This window comes from Phyllostomus hastatus, unplaced genomic scaffold, assembly GCF_019186645.2.
Source record: "Phyllostomus hastatus isolate PE091 unplaced genomic scaffold, TTU_PhHast_1.1 phas_contig_283, whole genome shotgun sequence".
In the NCBI taxonomy this organism is placed as follows: domain Eukaryota; kingdom Metazoa; phylum Chordata; class Mammalia; order Chiroptera; family Phyllostomidae; genus Phyllostomus; species Phyllostomus hastatus.
The window spans coordinates 18,261,573-18,282,873 of NW_025333833.1; the positions used below are offsets into that span (position 1 = coordinate 18,261,573).

Below are 21,301 nucleotides of genomic sequence, written 5' to 3' on the forward strand. Positions count from 1 at the left end.
AGGGTGTGTGCTGGGCAGTCTGAGAAGCCATTGAAAGGCTGGGGTAGAAGCAGATCACGGACACACTGGGGCATGGGAGTTTAGTCTGTGGTGTTCCTTGAGTGGAGGAGCGGCAGGATGGAAGGTATGAACAGAAGACAGTCTGGCAGTGGGTTGGTTTGGGGTGAATGTCCTAGGGGGTGGTTTGAGCTGTTGAGAGCTGGGCAGGATGGTGGCTAAATGGGAGGAGAAATCATTAACGCAACAGGGGAGGGATTTGGGAAAACGAACTGGAAGAATAAGATTGGGTGAATTCCTAAGAAGTGTTTGGACATTTAAGGTGAGGCTATGTCTTGATATAGGGGTGAGCTTCCCAATTTGGAAACAGGGAGAACAGTGGTGCCATATTCTTCTCTTCCTTTATATATAAAGGTACCTTCTTTATGATACCTCCCTTCTTTATATATACACCTGTTTTCCTTTGATTAATACTACCCCATTCTGATTGTTCTTTTGTTTGGAGTCATAACTTGCATCACAGGGGGAGATGACATTTTATCGGAGCCAGGAAGCCTGGGTAGGATTCGAGCTGGCAGAAATAAAATGGAGGGGGGTGTGGGAGGGGGAGGTGGTAGAGAGAGCGTCTGATCAGAGCCAATGACAGAAGCCATTGGTGAGTTTGGCAAAAACGCATAGCTATTGATGACAAGAGTGAAGTGTCTGTATTGGGTTAGGCATGAGGCATGTTAAAATTGCAAGGAGAGGGGCCATCAGGCCCATGCCCCTAGCTACCTCTTTAAGAGCAATTGTTCAAATTTCCTTTGCCGAGTTCTATGGAGACACTGAATTAGGTATTACCACAAGCAAACTTTGTCCCGGGAGAGAGAGGGCTGAGGTCTGTGCCAACCAGTCTTTTTTCCTTCTAACCAAGACCTTCTCCTAGTGTGATCTGAGTTCATGAGGAGGAAGGCTGGGTAGAACTAGACATTCAGTTAGGAGTTCTTGGAAGCCTGCCTTCACTCCCTTCCAACCAGCTGGCTGGTGTTCTCCCTCCTCTTGCCCTCCTTCTCTCCCTCTTTCTCTTGCTAAAATACAATTGGGAAAAAGGCGGTATTGGCCATAGGAGCCTCTGGTGCACAGGTGTGAAATGATAATTTTTTTGTATCTCCTATCCAGGTACTCTAGCTCAGAAGTTGATTTAGCTCCTCACCTAAAACGCTAAGTCTGGTGGGACGTTTGGAGGTTTTTCTCTTCCCATCCTTAACACGGAACAAAAACAAATCCTCAACAGACGTATAAGCATGGAATATGAATATCAGAGTCCCTAGCAGTGAAGAAAGTGTTTCCTGACCTGCGGGAAGCTGCTCTCTCTCCGCAGTGCTCACTCAGGCCAGACTCCTCTCACCAACACGTCCAGCCCAGGGGACCATGCCCCTCAGGAATCAGAGACTGAGAGTTTGTATAAAATATCTTTTATTTAAAAATGATGGTCATTGTAAAAACAATAATAATAATGCCAATAATATAAAAAGGACTTCTCCTCCTTCTGCTCTAGTGCAAATGGTAGATGCACTGGGCTCAAAGATACGCAGTTTTGGACAGGTCATCCTTCTGCGGCGCTGCACAGCAGCAAAACTCATCCCAGACTCCTTTTGGTGGATCTGTGAGCTAGCTCACTTTCAGGGAGTCTGGCTTCTCCAAAGTCCATCCAAACAGCCCAGGACTCCGGCTCTCTTCTACTTGAATCATTCTCAGTCTCCAGCTCTGTCTTTTCCTTTCTTGCGCGCGCGCTCTCTCTCTCTCTCTCCCTCTTCCTCTCACCTCTACTGGCCTCCCACAGTTTCTAGGAGGCGTGCTGCCGGTTGGCTAGGGCCCGGCTGAAGAGGATGGCATCCCGTTGTTTGTCCTTCTCCTGCAGGGCTAGTGCCTGCAGGGCCTGGCGCTCCCGGGCGGCCTGCAGTGCGGCCCTGGCAGCCTCCTCCTCGCGCAGGCGGCTGGCGGCCGTAAAGGGGCTGCACACGGTCTCCATCAGGCTCAGCACCACGCCGAACAGGGCCAGCACGCCGCCCACCACGTACAGCTTCACCAGCTTCCTGCTGGGCTTCTGGGCCATCATCTCTCTGACCAGTGGAATCAGCTCCTGCACCGTTTCCATCCCGGCTCTGGGCTCCTAGGGGCGGGCGGGACCTGCAGGTGGAGAGGAGCAGAAAGGAAACCGTTAACACTGAAGAATGGCACCCGCTGCCTGGGCCCGCCTCCCTCGACCCCCAGAAAGGGGGCCCCGCTGCGCTGTGCCAGCCGGGCTCACCTGAACTGCGCGGTGAGCGTCCGGGAGGCTTGGTGAGCTAGGGGCAGGGGGCGCGTCTGTCGGTCCGGCCGGCTCCGCGTTCTCCTCTTGGGCAGCTGCGGCTCTGCCAGTTGGAGATTCCGCAGCTGACACCTTGTCAGCGTCCCACGACCGCTTATATCTTTTCTCCAAAACCCGCCTCCTGGGCTCCTGGGCTGGGGCCAGCGCTGCGCGAGCCAGAGGGAGGCGGGGTGGGGAGGAGGGTGGGAGGAAGAGGGAAGAGGGGGAGGAGCGGGGCTGAGACGCGGTGGGGCGGTGGGGCGGTGGGGCTGGTTGGGGATTGGGGCGGCCAAGAGCTGTGCACGCCGAAGACGCGTGAGCAGGGTCCCGGGAGGGCAGATCTGCACGGGGGAGGTCCCGTTCGGGGGCACGCAAGGGTGAGACCTGAGCCCAAGGAGGCACCCGGGTACTTCTGTGACACGACTTTCTCTTAGCAGTGTGGGTGGGTGCACTGCTTATCTGGTCCTGGGCAGCCTGAGAAGGGCCCCTAAGGTGGACATCTAGGGTTATACCTAATGGGAGAATCACTGGTTTTTATTCAGAAGTGTTGTCCTCTTCCCACAGGTGTGAAGGTCTTAGAGGAGGAAGGCAAGGGGGAAGCGTCGGGGTAAAGAACAGAACTTGTCTCCAGGTTCTGCATAAGGGCAGTGTGTGCTTCTTTCCGGCCTGACTGGTTTTATTCACAGGTGCTTGCATTGTTAAGGTCGCTGATAACTATTCATTCAGGGGCTCGGTTATGCCCAGGTGTGCGTGTGTGTGCATGTGACCTCAGTCTCTGTGCCTGCAGGCATTTCTGTGTACTTCTGTGTATCAGGGAACTGCCATTAAATCCAAATTGCCCCTTTCCCCCTTTAGATATGAAGTTGGGGGCTGAGGGGAGGTGAAGATGGAAGAGGGGCTGTTGGCAAAAGTTAGTCTGCTGGTCTGAACTCTAAATATTTCATGCTGTTTTCAAAAATTATTTGCCACTTCCCTGAATCTGGGGGTACAACTGTGCCAGCCCAGCTTATCACAGAAACAGTATAGGGGCAGAAGGCTGAGAGCAGAGAGTTTGGGTGAGAAGTTAAGGAATAGAAAGCACTCTTGGAAGTGTGAAGATAGTAGGCCCGTGAGTAGGATTAGACATCATCGCCCTGTGTGTGTGTGTGTGTGTGTGTGTGTGTGTGTGTGTGTGTGTGTAGGGGGTGTGTTCTGATTTAGCTTTGGTTCTTCATGTGCCAGAGTTAACAAGTCAGGGAAAAAAAGAAATGGGTGGGCCAAAGGGCTTTAGAAAAAGAAAGGGAGCGGGCTGGGGAAGGGGGAAATCAGACTGGCCAGAAAATTGCAAAGGTCAGTGATGCAATCCTGCAGCAGCCTGTCCCAATCATTCAAGCAGAGCCGGATGGGGAGGGATGGGGGCTGAGGGGTGGGGTATGGGGCAGAGCTGTTTCAGGGATCAAAAGTTTGAGTATCTGAAAATTTAAAAAATAATCTTTATTTGGGGCTCTGAGGCAATTTCCCAGACAATTCAGTTAAAAAAAGACAACCATAACAACTATTCTTTGCCTTGGCTATTCGTACTTCAGGAAGTACGATTGGTTTGTGGAGATCGGGCGAGGTTACCTAAATAGCTTATCTAACCTTCTACATTTTTGTCTGCACACAAGCAGTCAAGGCAGCCAGGGGCCAGATATGGATTATTTCTGGAGGACTGTGTCCTCTGCTTATTTTTCTTTTAGTCTTGTCGGGCAGGAAAATTCCATAACAAGGGACCAAGCAGAGATTAATATCAGTCATGCCATTTTCTTTGAATCTTCCTTATAATTTTGGAGAAGTCTCTAATAACTGGCAGAAATGATCTGTGAGCTTCGCCAAGATCTGTGAGTGTTGCAAGCATTCATTGTGGCTTTTGGAAGAACATTTCTATTGGGGCTTTTACCTGGTTTCTGTTTTGAAGTTGAGTCAGCTCAGCTTTGAACTCAAAACTCTGAAATTAACATGTCAAAGAATTTTCTGTGTTTCTGTAAGCAATCTTTTAAGGTTGGCAGATTCTCATTTCACCGGGGTTCCCCTTTCTTGTGATTTGCAGTGGTAGAGCACATCACTACCTCAGATGAGTTCCTGTCTTTCCCTCTTTGAGAATCTGACTTTGACACCCAGCCCTACCAGCTTGCTTGCTAATGCTGAGTAGAGAGGTCTGCAAGGGGCATGGATTGGAGTTGCCTGTAAAGTTGCTGTTCCTGGCTTAGGTAGTAGCTCAGGCTGAGTGGGAGATGAAGGAAATAGGAGGCTGAGGAATTTAGGATCACTTCCTACTTAGGAATTTCTGACACAGCTCCTCTGCCTGGGGTGAGGGGTGAGGGGTTGTGGGGGGAGGGGAGGAGAGCCCAGGCTCAAGGGTAGGGGATTACACAGGGCCTGGGAAACTAAGCCCATGCTTTAAAGCACTGATGTCACTTTAGCAATGTAAAGTCTTGTGTTGCATCACACAGGTCAGACACAGGTTATATAGCTATGACGGTCCGACCAGCCTTGGTGACCACTCATCCCTCTTTGCCCAGGACTGAGGGACTTCCTTCAGAGGCATGACTTACTGTGTTGAAACTGGGACCATTCTGGGCAGGCTGGAACAGTTAGTCACCCTGCCCTAGAGCCTACCCCAATATTAATCCTTGCCATTTCTAGGAAGACAAAGAATGCCAATTTAAATTTTATTTTGCTTTCCAAATCCCTTTCTTCCAAACGTTAAAGTGCCCAGAACCATCTGCAGAGGAAACAATCAAAAAGGGGTGACATGTGGTCCAAGGGAGAAGTACAGAAGTGGATAGAGCTGTCCCTACCAATGTGCCTTGGAGACTGAAGGAGCAGGGGACAGAGGTCTTTTGGATGGTTGGCTGTGTGTGAACCTCAGTTGTTAGCGGTATTATTTTGTTAACCTGCTGCTTGCTGCCCACTGAAGTCATCACCCACCTGGGATTTTATGAAGTAGGGATGGGATCATCATAGGAGACACGACCAAAAGCCAGCATTTTTCAGTCCTTGAGTTATTTTCAGTTCATGTAAATTTGTTTCTTATTACTCGACTATCAATAGGTGATTATTAAATCTACATACTAACCTTTATCTTCCTCTGGTCTTATAGATTAGTGTTCGAGGGTCTAGATATTTCTGTGCGATTGCCCTGCTTTTTTTCATAAAGCTTGACACACTTCAAATAAGATGCCCCACATTCTCTGTACTCTTAACATGAAGTCACCTTCTCAATATCCTGATTTGTGGTAGTGGCACCTCCGTTTTACCTGTTCTCTGGGCTTGAACTATGGTGGCGTTTTCTGGGAGAGGCCTTCCCTGACCAGTTCATCCCACTCTGCTCTGCCCAACGCCCTGCTTTATTTTCCTCAATAGGACTTAGTACCTGAGTTTGTGTTGATACATTCATTGGTTTGCTTTTTGTGTGGTCTTCCACGTCCCTTGGAGAAAGAGCTTCATGGGGGCCTGGACTTTGTTTAGTTCTTCTCTGTGTCCACAGGGCCCAGGCTATTCCTTGGTACAGAGTAGGTACTTAATAGGTAACCACGGAATTAATGAATGTCACCCCCACTGGACCGTGAAGGCTGGTTGGGGAAGGACCATGTTTATGAGGTTTGCCTGCAGTAAGACTTTTAGTGGATGTTCAAAGGATCATTAAGGGTTTTTTGGGGGGAGTGCAGTTTTTTTTTTTTGCTATTAGTCTTCCTCTCTAATCCATCTCAAACACTGCTATGAAAAAAAATCTTCCTAAATTACATTTATATTTTTAACTGCCTGTTTAAAATAAAGCCTGGGATGGTTTCTCACCCACATGATGAATTCCTAGATTCTGCATGTTGGATTTGCTTGACTCATGTTCATGGAATCCAGCACCTCTATGATCTGATCTTCCCTGCTCACTTAACTTTATCTCCCATTCTTCTCCGACAAGAACCCTTTGCTCCACCAGTGGGTTTCTCACAGGCAAAGAAGTAATTCGTTTGCATTGTTGCTGCCTCACCTTTGCTCATACTCTTCTTCCTACCTGAAGTGCTGTTCTCTTCCTATTCTGTCTTCCGTCCTTCAGTTCCTGTGTTCCAAGAAGCCACCCCCCGCTTGTGCCAGCACACCCTGACTAGTCTTTCCTATGAATTTCAGCTGCCTTTGTGGCTTGTACTGCCCAGGGTGGTGCTGCACTGTGGACCGTGTCATACAGCTCTCCCTTGTTTCCCGTGGGCCTGCCCTGTCTCTGTGGAACATAAAATAGGGGCCTGATCAATGCTAGTTACACCGGCCTGAAAGTCAGCACTGGGCTAGAGACTGCAAAATGGTCAGTTAAAATTCTCTCGGGAGGTTATTTTGGGCACAGTGGCTAGTCCTTGGGGTTATAATTGCCTAAGACCTGGCAACTTGGCTTAGTTCCTTCCACTCTGGCGTCCTCACCTTTCACTTGCACTCCCAACTTAGTGTGTGATGTCGCAGTGCTTGGCTCACTCTTGGGCACCCGACCAACATGCTCCTGGGACACCAAGGCCTCTTCAGATCAACTCTGAAGAACGGACCCTTTATAGACATTTTGCTTTTGTCACTCATGGATTCTGGCCCAGCAGAGCCACTGCCAGTGCATGCAGGGTTTGCTGGGAGCCTTGTGTAGCCACGAGCACCCTGCTGCCCACGTACCACTTCTGAATCACAGCACTGTGCTTTACAGATTGCTTTCAGTACAAGAGACCTCCCCCAAGCTCAAATACTGGCTGGACTTGAGAGTACAGGGATCTGGAATCAAACAGACTTGGGTGCATTTAAGTCTTGGCTCGTCTTACCAGGGTTTGACCTTGGAAAAGTGGCTTAACTTCTCTAGCCTCCATTTTCCTATCTGCGAAGGGAGAGTGATGATAACACCTATTCAGTGGGGTGTGCTGAGGTCTGAATGAGCTAGAGCACTATAAGGGGCTTATAAGTGGTCTGGCACAAATGAAACAATCAATACATGTTATTGATTCAGTTATTATTCTGTTGTTATTCAGCTGTCTTTATTTCCTTCTCCATGTCAGCAGTTCCCATGGTCCTTTATTCCAGCCCAGGACACTCACATTCTCTACGCAGCATATAGGCAGCAATAAGGTCCAAACACATTTGTTGAAGTTGGCTGTGTGTTTGATACTAGGTTAAGTATAGTTATACAAAGCAGAACACCAAATTGTCCTTGCTTCAAGTAGCTCATATTCAACTACAGGACACAGACATTAAATAAGTTATCACATTATACTAAGATAAGCACAATAATAAAGATATATATGAGGTAGGCAAATAGAATAAGAAGTGCACTGATTCAATTTGGGAAGGAGGTAGTCAAAGGAGGCCTAAGAGTAGATCATGACTGAGCAGCTGAGGGTGTTAAAGGGTGGAAGGTGTTCACCAGGTAACTCTGGGGTGGAGTCGGGGTTCAGAGTTGGGGAGGCCTGGACTGAGAAAGGACTGCCTGTGACAACGGGAGGCCTGAGAAACCATTGCAAGGCCCAGGAGAAATGAGGCAAGATTGGCGTTAGAGCACAGAGGATGGGTTCCGGGAAATGGCAGGAAGTGAGGCAGCGACAGGCGGGAGCCAGGTGTTGAACAATTATATAAATGATCAACTGCATATGTCATCCCTAGGACCTACTGACCACTCCCCTCTCCTAGAAACACATTCTCCTTGGCTTCCATGATATCGTAGCCTCTAGTTTCCCTTCTACCTTACTCTGGACGCTCCTGGGTTCTTTGTCTCACATTTTTAAAAATATTTATTTATTTTTAGAGAGGGAAGGGAGGGAGACAGAGAGAGAGAGAGAAACATCAATGTGCAGTTGCTGGGGGCCATGGCCTGTGACCCAGGCATGTGCCTTGACTGGGAATCGAACCGGTGATGCTTTTGGTTCACAGCCCGCACTCAATCCACTGAGCTACGCCAGCCAGGGCTCACATTTGTTTTTTATATAACCTCTAAATGTCACAGTTCTCAGGACTCAGTCCTGTGGCCTCTTTTCTTATTCTACATGCTCTCTTTGGGTGATTTAGTTTACTCCCAAGGCTTCCATTTCTGCCTCTATCAGATGATGTACAGAGCTGAGCTGTAGACCTGTCTCCCCTGTCTGTGCTACTTTTCCACTTGGATGTTATTCAGGTATCAAACTCACCATGTCTAAGGCCAAATTCAGTATTTCTTCCCCTTAAACTTTCACATCTTTATTAGTTTAGGCTTATTGTCTACCTAGTAGCTTGGATCCTAAGCCTGGGAGCCATCCTTTACTCCTCTCTCTTTCTGTCACCACTCATATGTAAAGGATCACCAAGACTTGTCATTCTGCCTCTTAAGTATCTCTCAATTTTATTTGCTTTCTGTAGCAATAAGGCACTAAATTATTCTGCAACTACATTACTTGAAAGAAGACCCCAAGATCCAGGTGAGGATACAGCTTATCAGAAACTTGCTATTATTAACCTTATCACTGTCCCAGGCATCTGACTACAGAGTGTGAGTTGGTAAATGGATTTTGTTTTAAGCTATCAAGTTTGTAACAACCCAAAATTAATATGAGCTGCATACTAGGAGCTTCTGCTGGGGTGACAGGATAAAACTCATTCAAAACTTGACAAAGACCAGGAAGAATAACCAGGATGGGGAGAAGCTGGCTTAGAATCTATGGTCCATTGTTATAAGCACTTCCTTGACCTCTTCTGTTTCTCTCATATTTACTCAGAAAGACTTAAACGTGGTTGGAGTCAACTGTCTATATCAATCTACACCCATGCAGTTTAGCACTGTTGGGATAAATTACCCAGCCACACTGACTGCTTATTCCCTGTAAATTTAAAATCACAAACCTCAAATGGGCAGTTAGTTATAACTTATTATGTTTCCCAAGTCAATTATCTTTATTACTCTTGAAAAAGACTTTTTCAAAAATAGGCTCTATCCTCCTCTTCCCTGACACCCATGGCCTGGTGAAATAGACAGGAGCTACTTAATTTTCAGCCACCAAATCTGTCTGCTCTACCTTCTGTCACATTACCAGGGAGGAAGCATCCTGATTCTTTGTGTATAGAGCTGCCCCTCCATCTGATCCTACTCATCTACTTAAGGTCATGGGAGTCCATGAATAACTCGTGTTGCTTTAGGCTACAAGTAAGAACATCTAATTCAAAATGGTTAAACAGAAGAAAAATATATGATTTCACTAAACAGGTATTTCAGGATCAATTAATTCAGTAGTGTAACATTATCAAGACCCAGGTACTTTCTGTCATTCTCACCTTATATCTTCAGCATGGAGATTTGTTATAGTCTAGCTCACATTATGGTTCCTAGGTAGTTGTCACAGGTCCAGCCATTGCATTCTGTATGATGACATCCAGCAAAAGGAGAGAGGCTGTTCTTTCTCTTTCATTGAGAAGGAAACCTTGCCTAGATTCCCCCAAGAGACTTCCTTTCATTGGCCAGAACTGGGTTGAATGCCCATCCCTAATACTACTTATAAAGGGAAGGATTACCATCCTGATCTTAGACCAGGGATCTCAAAGGTTGTCCCTGGGAACAGCAGCAGCAATACCTGAGAACTTGTGAGAAATGCAGATTCTTGAGCTCTGCCCCAGACCTATTGAACCAGAATTCTGCGTGCAGGACTAGCTGTCTTTGATGTAAAAAGTCCTCGAGGTAATTCTGGTGCCTGCTAAAGTTTGAGAATCACTGGTTTAGGCTGATCTCTGAGCTGGGGAAAGGACAATTGCCCTGAATACTTGAAAAACACTGGGGATCTTTAGTAAGGAGGAAGGAGGGTTTGGATTTCCGGTAGGGAGTGAGCTTCCTGCCAGATCGCTCCCCTTTCCTGAATACTTATTTTCTTCTTCCTTATTATAGTATTCCACCAGTGAATAAACATACTCTAATGTCTTAAAAAATCTAGTCCACGACCCCAAATCACTATCAATCTCTTGTGAGATTCTTTGCTTCTCTTAATATTATTAGTTGTCTACAATCATTATACCAATTTCTTCAACCATTTACCCTTTTACCCACTGCCATATGGTTTCCATTCTCATCCCCGTCCAAAATCTAGTAGGCTGTTTATTGAATGAACTGAATTTTAGCATTCTAGAAACACTTTTAAAAAAAGATTTTATTTATTTTTAAAGAGAGAGAAGAAGGGAGGGAGAGAAACATTGATATGAGAGCGAAACACTGATATGAGAGAGAAACATCGATTGGTTGCCTCTGGTATGTGCCCTGACCAGGGACCAAATCCACAATCCAAGCATGTGCCCTGACTGAGAATCAAGCTGGTGACATTTCACTTTGTGGGACGATGCCCAACCAACTGAGTCACACCAGTCAGTGCACATATTACCCTCTTTCAATCAGTGGTTCTCAACCACTGATTGCATGTCAGAATCACTGGGGAACTTTTTCTTTTCTTTTCTTTTTTTAAAGACTTTATTTATTTGTTTTTAGAGAGAGAGAAAAGGAGGGAGAAAGAGAGGGAGAGAAACATCAATGTGGGAGAGATACATCCATTGTTTGCCTCTTGCATGCCCCCAACTGGGGACCTGGCCTGCAACCCAGGCATGTGCCCTGACTGGGAATCAAACTGGCAACCTTTTGGTTCGTAGGCCTGCACTCAATCCACTAAGTGAAACCAGCCAGGGCACAGGGAGCTTTGTCAGTTTCTGAAAACCAGGTAACACTTTAAGAGCAGTTAAATCAGAAATTCCTTAAAGCAGGATGCAGATGTCAGTATGTTTAAAACTCTAAAGGTGATTCCAGTGTGCAAGTTGAGACTGCACATTGAGTTCATGTTGGGGCACCCCAGGGTCTTACCATGATCCTTGTCGTCCACCCACGTTATTTCCCTGGGCCGGTGGCTCTCAGCCCTGGCTCCACTTTAGAGTCATCCTGGGAGCTTTTTATAAATGACTGTTGCCTCGGAGCTCCCTAAGATGAATCAGCTCTGAATTCCTGGGGTGATTCTTATGGGTAGCCAGAATTGTGAACTACTTCCTTAGGTGGTTTCCTACAGTTCCATGCTTTGAGACTCAGTACTTTGCTATAGCAATTTCAGCAATGATGAAAATGTTTTATATTTGCGCTGTCCAATATCGTAGCCACTAGCTACATATGGCTACCAAACACTTGAAATGTGGTTAAAGTGATGGATAAACTGAATTTATAACTTTAATTTTAATTAATCTAAATTTACTTATTTATTTTTATATTTTATTTATTTATTTTTAGAGAGAGGGGGAGGGAAGGAGAAAAAGAGGGAAAGAAACCCTCAATGTGTGGTTGCTTCTTGCACACACCCCCACTGGGGGCCTGACCTGGCACACAACCTAGGCATGTGCCCTGACCGGGAATTAAACCAGCGATCCCCCGGTTTGCAGGCCAGCACCCAATCCACTAAGCCACACCAGCCATGGCATAATTATTCTAAATTTAAATGAAATGCCCTGTAAGTGTGGCTGGTGCCATACTTCTTCACCAGGTGTGGCTGGTCCACATTCTTCACCATGTACTGCTCTGTCTCTCTGACTGGTGACAAGGCCCCATGTCAGTGGTCTTCATCCTGGCTGCATGTGGGAATCATCTGAGGAACTTAAAACTTTACCAATGTAAAGTGTGGCTGGTGGCTACCATACTGGATAGCACAGTCTGTACAATAGTGACTCTGAAACGTCTTTCTCTCTGGAATGTGTTTCTCTCTGCCTGTTAAGCTGTGTAACAGGTAGCTCTTCTTGGATAGCTAATGGGTGTCTTTAACATAATACGTGCAAAATGAAGTTCTTGATTTTTTTCAAAACAATTCATGTTTCTCTCTTAGTCTTTCCCATCTTGGTAAATGGCATCACTTTCTATTCAATTCCAAAAGTCCCAAACATGGAAAGCATCTTTTATTTCTTTTTCTTCACCTATCTCAGCCAATTTTTCAGCAAGTCCTGTTTGTTCTACTTCTGAATACATAATTTGGCTGCATGCACTCCTCCCCATTTCCACTGCCTCCAGCCTGGGCCAGGCTGCCCTTGTTGCTCAGACAGAACAGTCAAAGCTAAGAGCCATTGCATCTGTAATGCTTTCTAAGACCTTCATGTACACTAATTTATTAATCCTATGAACAGCCCTACATGGTGGGTGAACTGTATATTATTTCTGGCTTTCACATGGAGAAACTGAGGAATAGAAAGCTTATGTAATGTGCCTCAGGTCACATAGCTAGTCAATGCTCAAAATGGGATTCAAAACTAGGCAATCTGATGCCAGGGTCCACATTTTTCACCATGTACTGCTCTGTCTCTCTGACTGGTTACAAGGCCCCATGTCCATGGTCTTCATCCTGGCTGCATCCTCAGGTGGGAATCACCTGAGGAACTTAAAACATTACCAATTCCTAAAATGCCACCACTTCGATCTCTTGGGATGAGGCCTAGGCATCAGATATTAAAGAAAACAAAACAAAACAAAGTAAAACAAAACAAAACTCCAGAGAATTCCCTATATAACCAGTGCTGAGCATCGCTCACTGTCAGCAACCTGGTGAAAGCGTAGAGCTAAGGAGGAAGATGTCACAGGAACATGCTATGATGTTAGATGCTGGGGGCATGGTACACTGATATTTAGTTTTAATTTGTAATGTCCCTGTGTCATCTCCAAATTTTCAGTAACATTTCTTAAATTCAACAGCTTTGTGTTTTACTCTTTGGAGAAACAGTGTGTGTTCATTTTGGGCCAAAATAGGCTGGAGAGATTGGGGGCAGCATAGAGCAATGGTTAAAAGAAAGTTGGGCGTGTTTGAGGACAAGCAGCAACTAGAATGAATTTGTATCATCTGTTAATATCTCCCTAGAATTTTCAGAATTATGAGTCCTTGTATAGTAGAGAAGAGTGACTCTTGGATGGCTAGATAAGTTGAGGCCATTTGGGTTACATAATTAATAAATTACTTGGCCATTGTGTATTTAGTGTCTGTGTCTGGACATTGATTATATCTGACTTGTTCACCTCTGGATGCCTGGCATAGGATGCATGCCCAACAAATATTTATTTTGTGGATGAATGGTTCTGGATGTTTTTGTGTTTCTGGGTCAAAAGTCAGAAGGGTCTGCTGTGGTGTGATGAGGAAAAGCCCAGGCTCTGGGAATGAGGACCAGGCAGAAGCTGGGAACAGAGGGGTGTCAATATACAGACTGACTTGCTGGGAGGATTCAGGCCTGAGCTCAGGCCCCTGGACAACTGGAGGGATAGCAGGACAATGGTCGATCGTCTAGTCATTGGACTTAGAGAAACAAACATCCCTAGACCCTGTCTAGTTGTGAGAAGGGATTCTTAATGTATGAGGCTTGGAACTCATTGCCCAAAGGTTGGAATGGGCCTAAAACTACTACTTTAGGGGACACAGCATCTTCAGCAGCACAGCGACAGGCAGGGACTGACCGACTTTTTGCTATCCACATTCCCTGACTCCCTGGGAGTGACAAAGAATCCTTGAAACATGTTTAGGGATTCCTGCTACCTAGACATTCTTCCCATTTGTGCCCTCCTCTCCCCTGGACCCGCATTTCCCCCTTTCATCACCTTTCAAGCTTCTAAAAGCTGCGTCTTGATGCCTTGAGGACCGGATCTACCACTTGACCCCAGAAGTATTGCAGTTCCAAACACCGAAAGTACTGCCAGTTTGATCCCTGGCCTTTCTATCCACAAATCCCAGCCACGGTGGATGGAATAGGAAGTACAGCCTTGGAAGTCAGCTGACCAGTGCATCGGCTCTTCATGAATTTTCTCAGGTTTCAATTCTTGGGGGGAAGATGTTTCATTTTCTGGATGACTTTCTCTCTAGGCTGTCTTGAAAAGGAGTTATGGGGTCATAGTCATGGCATCGGTCTTTAAACACTTATTCTTAGGTTTTCCCTTACCCCAAGGATCCATGCTAATAAATCAATATCTGCTTATTGAGTACTTTCTGTGTGAAAACTCTGGGTTATACCCCTCATTAGGGGATAAAAAGAATGAGCAAGAATTGTCCCTGTCCTCAAGGAGTTTGCAATGCAGGTCTGGGGAAAATCAGAAAATAACCAAAAGTTGAATAACTTTTATGTCAGTTTGAGATAGAAGGGATTTATGAGACAGAACAGAACTGGTTGCTAACTGAATTGCGTTGGTGAGATCTGCTGCTGGAGTTTGGGAAGAATTGACAGAGAACAGCAGAGAAGCCATCACTGACCCAGGAATCTGAAATAGGTCATAGATTCAGGATTTAGCCACAGACACTAGAGGTAGAGAGGGCAGCACAGACAGAGCCGGGTCACTCGAGCCCAGGTGCGGTTAAAGGAATGGCATAACTGGGTTAGAGCACTGGCATGAAGGGGGCCGTGTGCGTGAGGGCCAGAAACGTAGCTCTCTGCAGCGGGACCCTGAGCGCCTGGCTGTGGACTCTGGACTGTGATCTGGAGTTAATGGAGCATGTACAGGTCAAAGTGCATTCTGAATCCCACTTAACAAATGGAGCAGTAGGCCAAAGCTAACAAGACTAAATGTAATAGCTTAAAATGCAAAGTCATGTGAGCTTCTGTGTGTGTGCCTGTGTGTGCACGTGTGTGTGCTGCCCACCTTAGGAATAGCCCAAATTCAAGAGGGGGTAACCTGTTTTAACAGTATTTGACTTGAAAAAAGACAGGTGTTAATGTATCTGTGAGGTCAGTATGGGTCCGCTGGTCAGCCTGATCTGGCTGGGAAAAGCCTGCTGTCATCGGTCGCAGCAGCGGGAGTTGAATCTCCAGCACAGAAGTGCTATTGGCATACTTTCTTCCCCGAAGTCCATGAAGAGGGCTGCGTTGCTCAGAGGGGCCCACATTCATACAGGAGCTTTATGAGTTCTTTCCTGTGGGAGAGTTTTATTCTCATGTGCTATTTCCATCCAGATTTTTCTTGGAGTTAGAGCCGACTTTTCTTTCTCAGATCATTGTGCATTTTCATGCAGAGTTTTCTGAGCCATTTGGGGTGACACTTACAAAAGCTGTCTGGGAGAAAAAGGTATCACTGTACAACCAGCTGGCCACACATTTGTCTGGGACTGAAGGATGTCCTGGGACAGGGAGCTTTCAGAGCTTAAACAAGGAGAATGCTGAGCTGAAACAAGGAGGGTCCTGGCAAATGAGGATGGCTGGTCATCCCACAACGTACTGACATGGGCTCCCTGAAGATTTGCCCCGGCTCGCAGTGGTGTTTCTCTTACACACTGGAATGGCACCCATGTTTCTTAAATATTCACCCTCTGGGTCTAACTTGCAGAGATATTGAGTATGTTTGTGAAGTTTTCCAGGGGGGCGATCTTGTGATGTTTTGGGTTTTGAAAGTTTAAACCATTCACCACGGCCATTTTTCCTACCACTGTTTTTTTTTTGAGGTCACATTCTACAAATTATCCTCTTGCGAGATTTTCTTCAATCTCCGGAGGCCAAATGTTATATTGGAAGCCCTTCCATGGGCTTTGGAAGCTGACAGATCTGCTGTGGGATTCTGCTTTCACTGTATATACTAGTTGTGGTAGATAGTGCTACGTGTTAATGACGTTCTACTTCAATTTCCTCTTCTTGGCACATAGGAAGATCACTTAGGAGTCCTGTGAGTAGTTCCGGCCAGTAGGTTGTAAGCAGAGTGACCGTGTCACTGGATTCAGAGCTGAGGCATGGAATCGCTGGGGAGAGCTCTTCATCTCCTATGCTGCTATAACCACGAGGTCATGTGTCCTGGTGGTGCATTTACAAGGTGGCAGAAGTCCCTGAGTGTGTAGAACAGAGGACCTCTCCCCTCACCCCTGTCTCGCATTTTATTTTATGTGAGCAACAAATAAACATCTGTTGTGTTAAGCTGCTGAGATTTTATGGTTAATTTATTAATGCAGTGTAGCCTAGCCTAATTCAACTGAAGCACTAACTAGTTCTGTGTCTTTATCACTCAGGCTGCTACAACAAAATGCCATAGACTGGGTGGCTTAAGCAATGGTATTTATTTCTCACAGTTCTGAAGGCTGGGAAGTCCATGGTCAAGGTGCTCGGCTCCTAGGGAGAGCCTGCTGCCTGGCTTTTTTCTTGTGGTGTCCTCTGGTGTTTCTTCCTTCTTGTTAGGGTGCTGATTCCATGGTGGGGCCTTTGCCCACGTGACCTCACCTAAGCCTAATTACTGTCCAAGCCTAATATCATCACACTGGGGTTCAACAAATTAGTTTTTGGGGTATTTTCAATCCCTAACACTCTGTAACCTTGTATAGGCTACTACTTAGTAATGCATGCTGAGACTGTAAAAAAAGGGAAAAATATCTCCTTCAAGGAGATGTCTTAAAGGGCTGCTGTGATGCTTAAATGAGACACTGCAGGTACATTTGTTTAGAGTGGTGCCTCATACCTACCTAGCAAGAGCTGGAAAACTACTTTGTCCCCCTTTGTCCTTTCAGGATAATAATACAAAGCTCTTTATTTCTGGGGTAGAAATTAAACAAGGGAGTCAACACCACCTCTTATGCCCATGTAGTCTTCAGACAGTGGAGGGTCAGGCCCAGCTCTGCGCTGTTGGTTTGGTTCTCGGTCCTTAACCTGGAGTGGTCTTTTGTAAAGGGACCCATGATGCACCAGGATGTCAAGCATCCAGACACCAGGACTCCTGTGTTCACTTCTAAACATCATATTTTAGGCAGATTATTGGCAGATGGGAGAAATTTTAGACTTGGTTAGGAAAAGTCTGGAAGTAGTGAGGATGGATGAACAATATGTTACAAGTAAGGTCGCCATATTTAGCAAGTAAAAACATAAGGAGCCTGGTAAAATTAGAATAGCAGATAAACAGTGAATATTATTTTAGTATAAGTATTCCCCCTGCAATATTTGGGGTCTGCTTATACTAACAAGGCATTCTTGGTTAACCTGAGATTCAGACTTAATCGGGATTCCTGTATTTGATCTGTCAGTGCTGGCATAGTTACAAGGAACTATGTCTCCTGTTGGAGACAGTGCCCACCTGAGATAGAGCTGGAACCTCACATTCATGAGCACTAATGTGTATTTTGCACTTGAGCTGATGGGTGTACACATTTCTAAGTGAGCAATGAGAACGTTCAGAATTAGGCGGCGTTATTCTGGGACAGTTGCATGGGAGAGGCCAATTTGGGTGAGGATAAAAATGTTTAGTTGGCCTCAATTCCTCTTTCCCCTGAAAACTATAGGTAAGTGAAACTGAGTCTGTTCTTTCTTTTGGGTTTGCCCAAAGACACGCAAGCTGGAAGGTAAGGTGCTGGTTGTTCCTTAGGTGTTTTCTGCCTGCTCTCATACTCGTGCATACATTTACTGAGAAAGTGTGTTAACTGCTCTCTTGACAAAAGACATCTAACAGCCTCAACAAGCAATACTGGACTTCTTAAGAAGAGGAGACCATATCTTACAAAATCTACAATGATTTGGAAACTTGCAGTGAATTTTCAGACAGTCTGTAGGGATAGTGGGAGGGGGGTTCAGGGCAAAGGCAGGGCAAAGAGAGGAAGGGTTACAAACTAACTTGTAGGTGGACAAAAATCACTCTTCTTCCTGAAACATTTTACTTTATTTTAATTTATCATTCTATATAGTAAAATAGGCCCATTCTGGAAGATGAGAGCATACTGAGAAATATAAAGAGATAGAAAATGCCAACATATTGGGTATTTTCTCTCTGTCTTCTCTTTGAGAATTTTTTCAAGAGTTAAGTAGATTCTTGCACATTTGTTTTCTTATTCCCCCTCCCCCTGCCAGTTAATCGTATCTCATAAACATTATCCCAAGTTATTAAAACCTCTTTATCAGTGTTCTAGATCAGAAGGGGGTCAGTTTTGAATGATGTTTTAAGGGGAAGGAATTGGATTAGCCAAGGACTCATCACCCTTGTCTGGTACAACATCGATCAGATTTTGATCTGTGTAAGCAGAGGTCCTGCTCACATGGGGGGGACCTCTTTCCCTGTACCCTCAGACTTGCTTGGTAACTGCCCTGAGCTAAGTAACAAACCTGCTGTCCAGACTAGCTTAGATTCCTATCTTAATGAGGTGTTGGGCTCCGCTATGACTAACGCTTGAAGCCATAAACAGTGTCATGCTTGTTTTTGCTCCTCTGTCCTCTGTTTGTAAACAGCCCTATCCCCACCCTCTATCCTTCTCTGTTTGGAACGGTCAGACGCATCCCCATTCTTGGAGAGCTCAGCTCAGTTTGGCCCCCGAGTGCCTTGTTTTTCCATCTGGTCCAGGTTATGATCCCTGGGAAGTTTGCAGCCCTGACGGAATCCTCGGAGTGGAATGCACAAAGCACAGGCTCTGAGGCTGGGGCCTGGGCCTCCTGCAGGGAGGAGGAGGGGAGCAGCCCAGCCATTGTCTGCAGGAGAGTGACATTTGCTTTTTGTTACCAACGTTGTGAAGACTGCTGATCATAGCCCAAGACACCTGCGTGTGATGCTCACGTGGGGGCCAATGCCCATTACAGAGCACTCACCTCGTCGGGCACTTTGCTGAGGGGTGTACATGCATTGTTTCCCTTCACCTTTACAAGGACCCATGAGGTAGATTGTTGACTATTCCCAGTGGAGGCAAGTCGCTTTGGTTGTCCAAAGTCACAGCTGGTGAGAACAAAACCAAACTTGCAGCTTCACCTCTCTCGCTCTGAAGTCTAGGCTTTTAACTGCTGTCTTAAACTGCTGGCCTCTGAGAACGGCATCTTAGAGCTGGAGGGTCTTCAGGGGAGCTTGGAAAGCATATTGAAAGTCCCTGCCCTTCTGAAAGCCAGTTATATCCCTGGGTGGGGCATGCCCTGGAGGATATACTTTTATAAGTTCTGTAAGTAATTCTGATGGGCAGCCTGGCTTGAGAACCAGGAAAATCCAACAACACTTTTATCTGTGAATGATGAGACTGAGGCCCAGAGAGGGGCTCGCTCAAGTTTATGCGTCTATCAAGTAGCAGAGTTCGAGCTAAGTCTTGGATTTAAGAGAGGCTCAAGTTCAAACACAGGCCCTGTGTGGCCACAGGTACTGCAGGCGCATGCTAATTAAAAGCCTTTATGTGATATTGATTCAAGACATGAAGCCAGACACACCTTCAAACCACAGATGCCCATTTCTCTATATTTAGTCCTCAACTGCCCATTTGAACATTAGGCAATTTAGTTTGCCTCTCTAGTGGTCTAGAATTGTAAAGTCCCCTGGGCAGCCCTCTTTTAGCCTGGGGAGATCTCCTAATGCAAATGCTCCTTGACCCTCTCAGCTCTTCCTTTGTGTCTCCCTTTCCCAGACACTCGTGTCTCCCTTTCCCAGACACTCGTGACCTACCTCGTGGCTGCATGTTGCCCCTTTCTGCTCTGTGTCTCTCCCCTCTCAGGTGAGGCTGGGCCGGGGCCACATGGTCAGTTCCACATGGCAAATCTGTGGCCAAAGATCACAGAGGTTTGACTTAGGTTCCGAGAACCTACGCCACAGGGCACTGGCTGCACAGTAGAGGTGGCTGGGGGCAACCAGTTCTGGGGTGGAAAAGGGGGTGTGGCCATGAGCGGGCCTATTTGCCAGAGGAAGGTAGGGCAGTGAGTAGGGCAGTGATGGTGGCAGAAATGCCAAGATATTCCTCCCTCTTCTCTGAGGAGCCAGCCAGCATTTGACTCCACCAAGCTGCAGGCTGAGTTGTACCCTTTGAGAGGGAGGGGATAGGATATTTGGGGGTGTACCCTGGGAGACAGAACAGGAGGAGCTAAGGTTTCCCTAGGGCGACCCTGGAGCCTGACCTCAAGGGATGGCATCTCCCTTCCTCGGGTAAGGGGGAAGTTGTGTCATCCGTCATCATGCCCTTTGTGTAATCTTGTCAGCTCACCGTGACGTTTGTCCAGTCACCTTCCCTGTCTTTTCACTAGTTCAGGTGTTCACGTCCGCACTCAGATCGGCTTCCTGTTGACACAAGGGGGAACCCTGCTGGGGCAGACCGGAGTCTCTGAGAGTGGAGAGCTGGAGGCCAGCTCCTACTCCACCTGTGCCCACACAAAACAGGCTGTCAATATGGAGAGCAAACAAAATATGGCATCTGTTCTAGATGTTTCTATCGTGTCTCCCCAGGAGCCCTCAGTCAACATCAGGGCTCCAAGAGTTGGAGCAAGGGCTTAAAGAGACATTTTTATATACTGGGTCTTGATTAGTTTTGGTAAACATAAGGTTCAGAGTCTGGTGGACTCTGGTCAAGGGATCCTAAGGGTGGAGTCAGGGTTTTAGGCGATTTTGTGCTTTGGTAAGTTACAACCAAGAATCTGAGTGCCAGAGCAAACTGGTCTGAGTTCAAATGATCCACTTGCTAGCTGGGACCAAGTTCTTGAAAATGTGCCTCATTTTCTCCATCTGTAAAGGAAGGGTAATTAAATGTCTACCCTCACAGAGATACAGCGGGTGTTAGATGAGTTAATATATGCAAAGGGCTTAGCACAGTGCCTGGCGTGTGGCAAGCACTTGCGAAATGTTAGGTGTAGTTAATTTAGACTGCCTGCCTGATTTCCCCCAGACCTCAGGCCCAGCCAATGCACACAGCTGTCTGGTGGGGAGGAGGTGAGGGAGGGGTATGGAATACAGTCACCCATGACAGGCAGTGCAGACTCCTCCCCTGCTCACCGCCGGCCTCTGCCCGAGGCTGGCTCCTGTCTGCTCAGTAACCTCACAGACCCACTTTCTCTCTCTGGTTCTTGGCGAGGCACACAGAAGAGTGACTGACTGTCTGGGCACTTGAGCAGTTGCGCTGGAGTGGAGGGCCACACCAGCTTGAGTCACGTGGCCAATCCCAGGGCCACTCCTGGAGTCCGCCCTGTTCCACAGACAAGGACTCAGCCATGACTCACTGTATTCGGGTGATGCCCGAGCCTTAGTCACCCGGCGCCCCTTCTTCCACACCTGAGTATCAGCATTTACAGCCTGGGCCCGGC

General features: G+C 46.6%; 2 protein-coding genes across 2 annotated transcripts in view; one reads left to right on the top strand and one right to left on the bottom strand.

The window, feature by feature from the left end:
* Window positions 1–1,435: 1,435 nt before the first annotated feature.
* Window positions 1,436–2,446, bottom strand: G0S2 (G0/G1 switch 2). Its single transcript, XM_045838682.1, has 2 exons — window positions 2,288–2,446; window positions 1,436–2,166 (listed from the first exon to the last, which is right to left on the bottom strand). The coding sequence occupies exon 2, from the start codon at window positions 2,132–2,134 to the stop codon at window positions 1,823–1,825; it is 312 nt and encodes a 103-aa protein (XP_045694638.1). The 5' UTR covers window positions 2,135–2,166; window positions 2,288–2,446; the 3' UTR covers window positions 1,436–1,822.
* Window positions 2,447–2,588: 142 nt separating this feature from the next.
* Window positions 2,589–21,301, top strand: part of LAMB3 (laminin subunit beta 3) — a 57,154-nt gene continuing 38,441 nt past the window's right edge. Inside the window, exon 1 of the mRNA XM_045838740.1 lies at window positions 2,589–2,703. The gene's annotated coding sequence lies outside the window, so the exon portion shown is untranslated. The remainder of the gene's footprint in view (window positions 2,704–21,301) is intronic.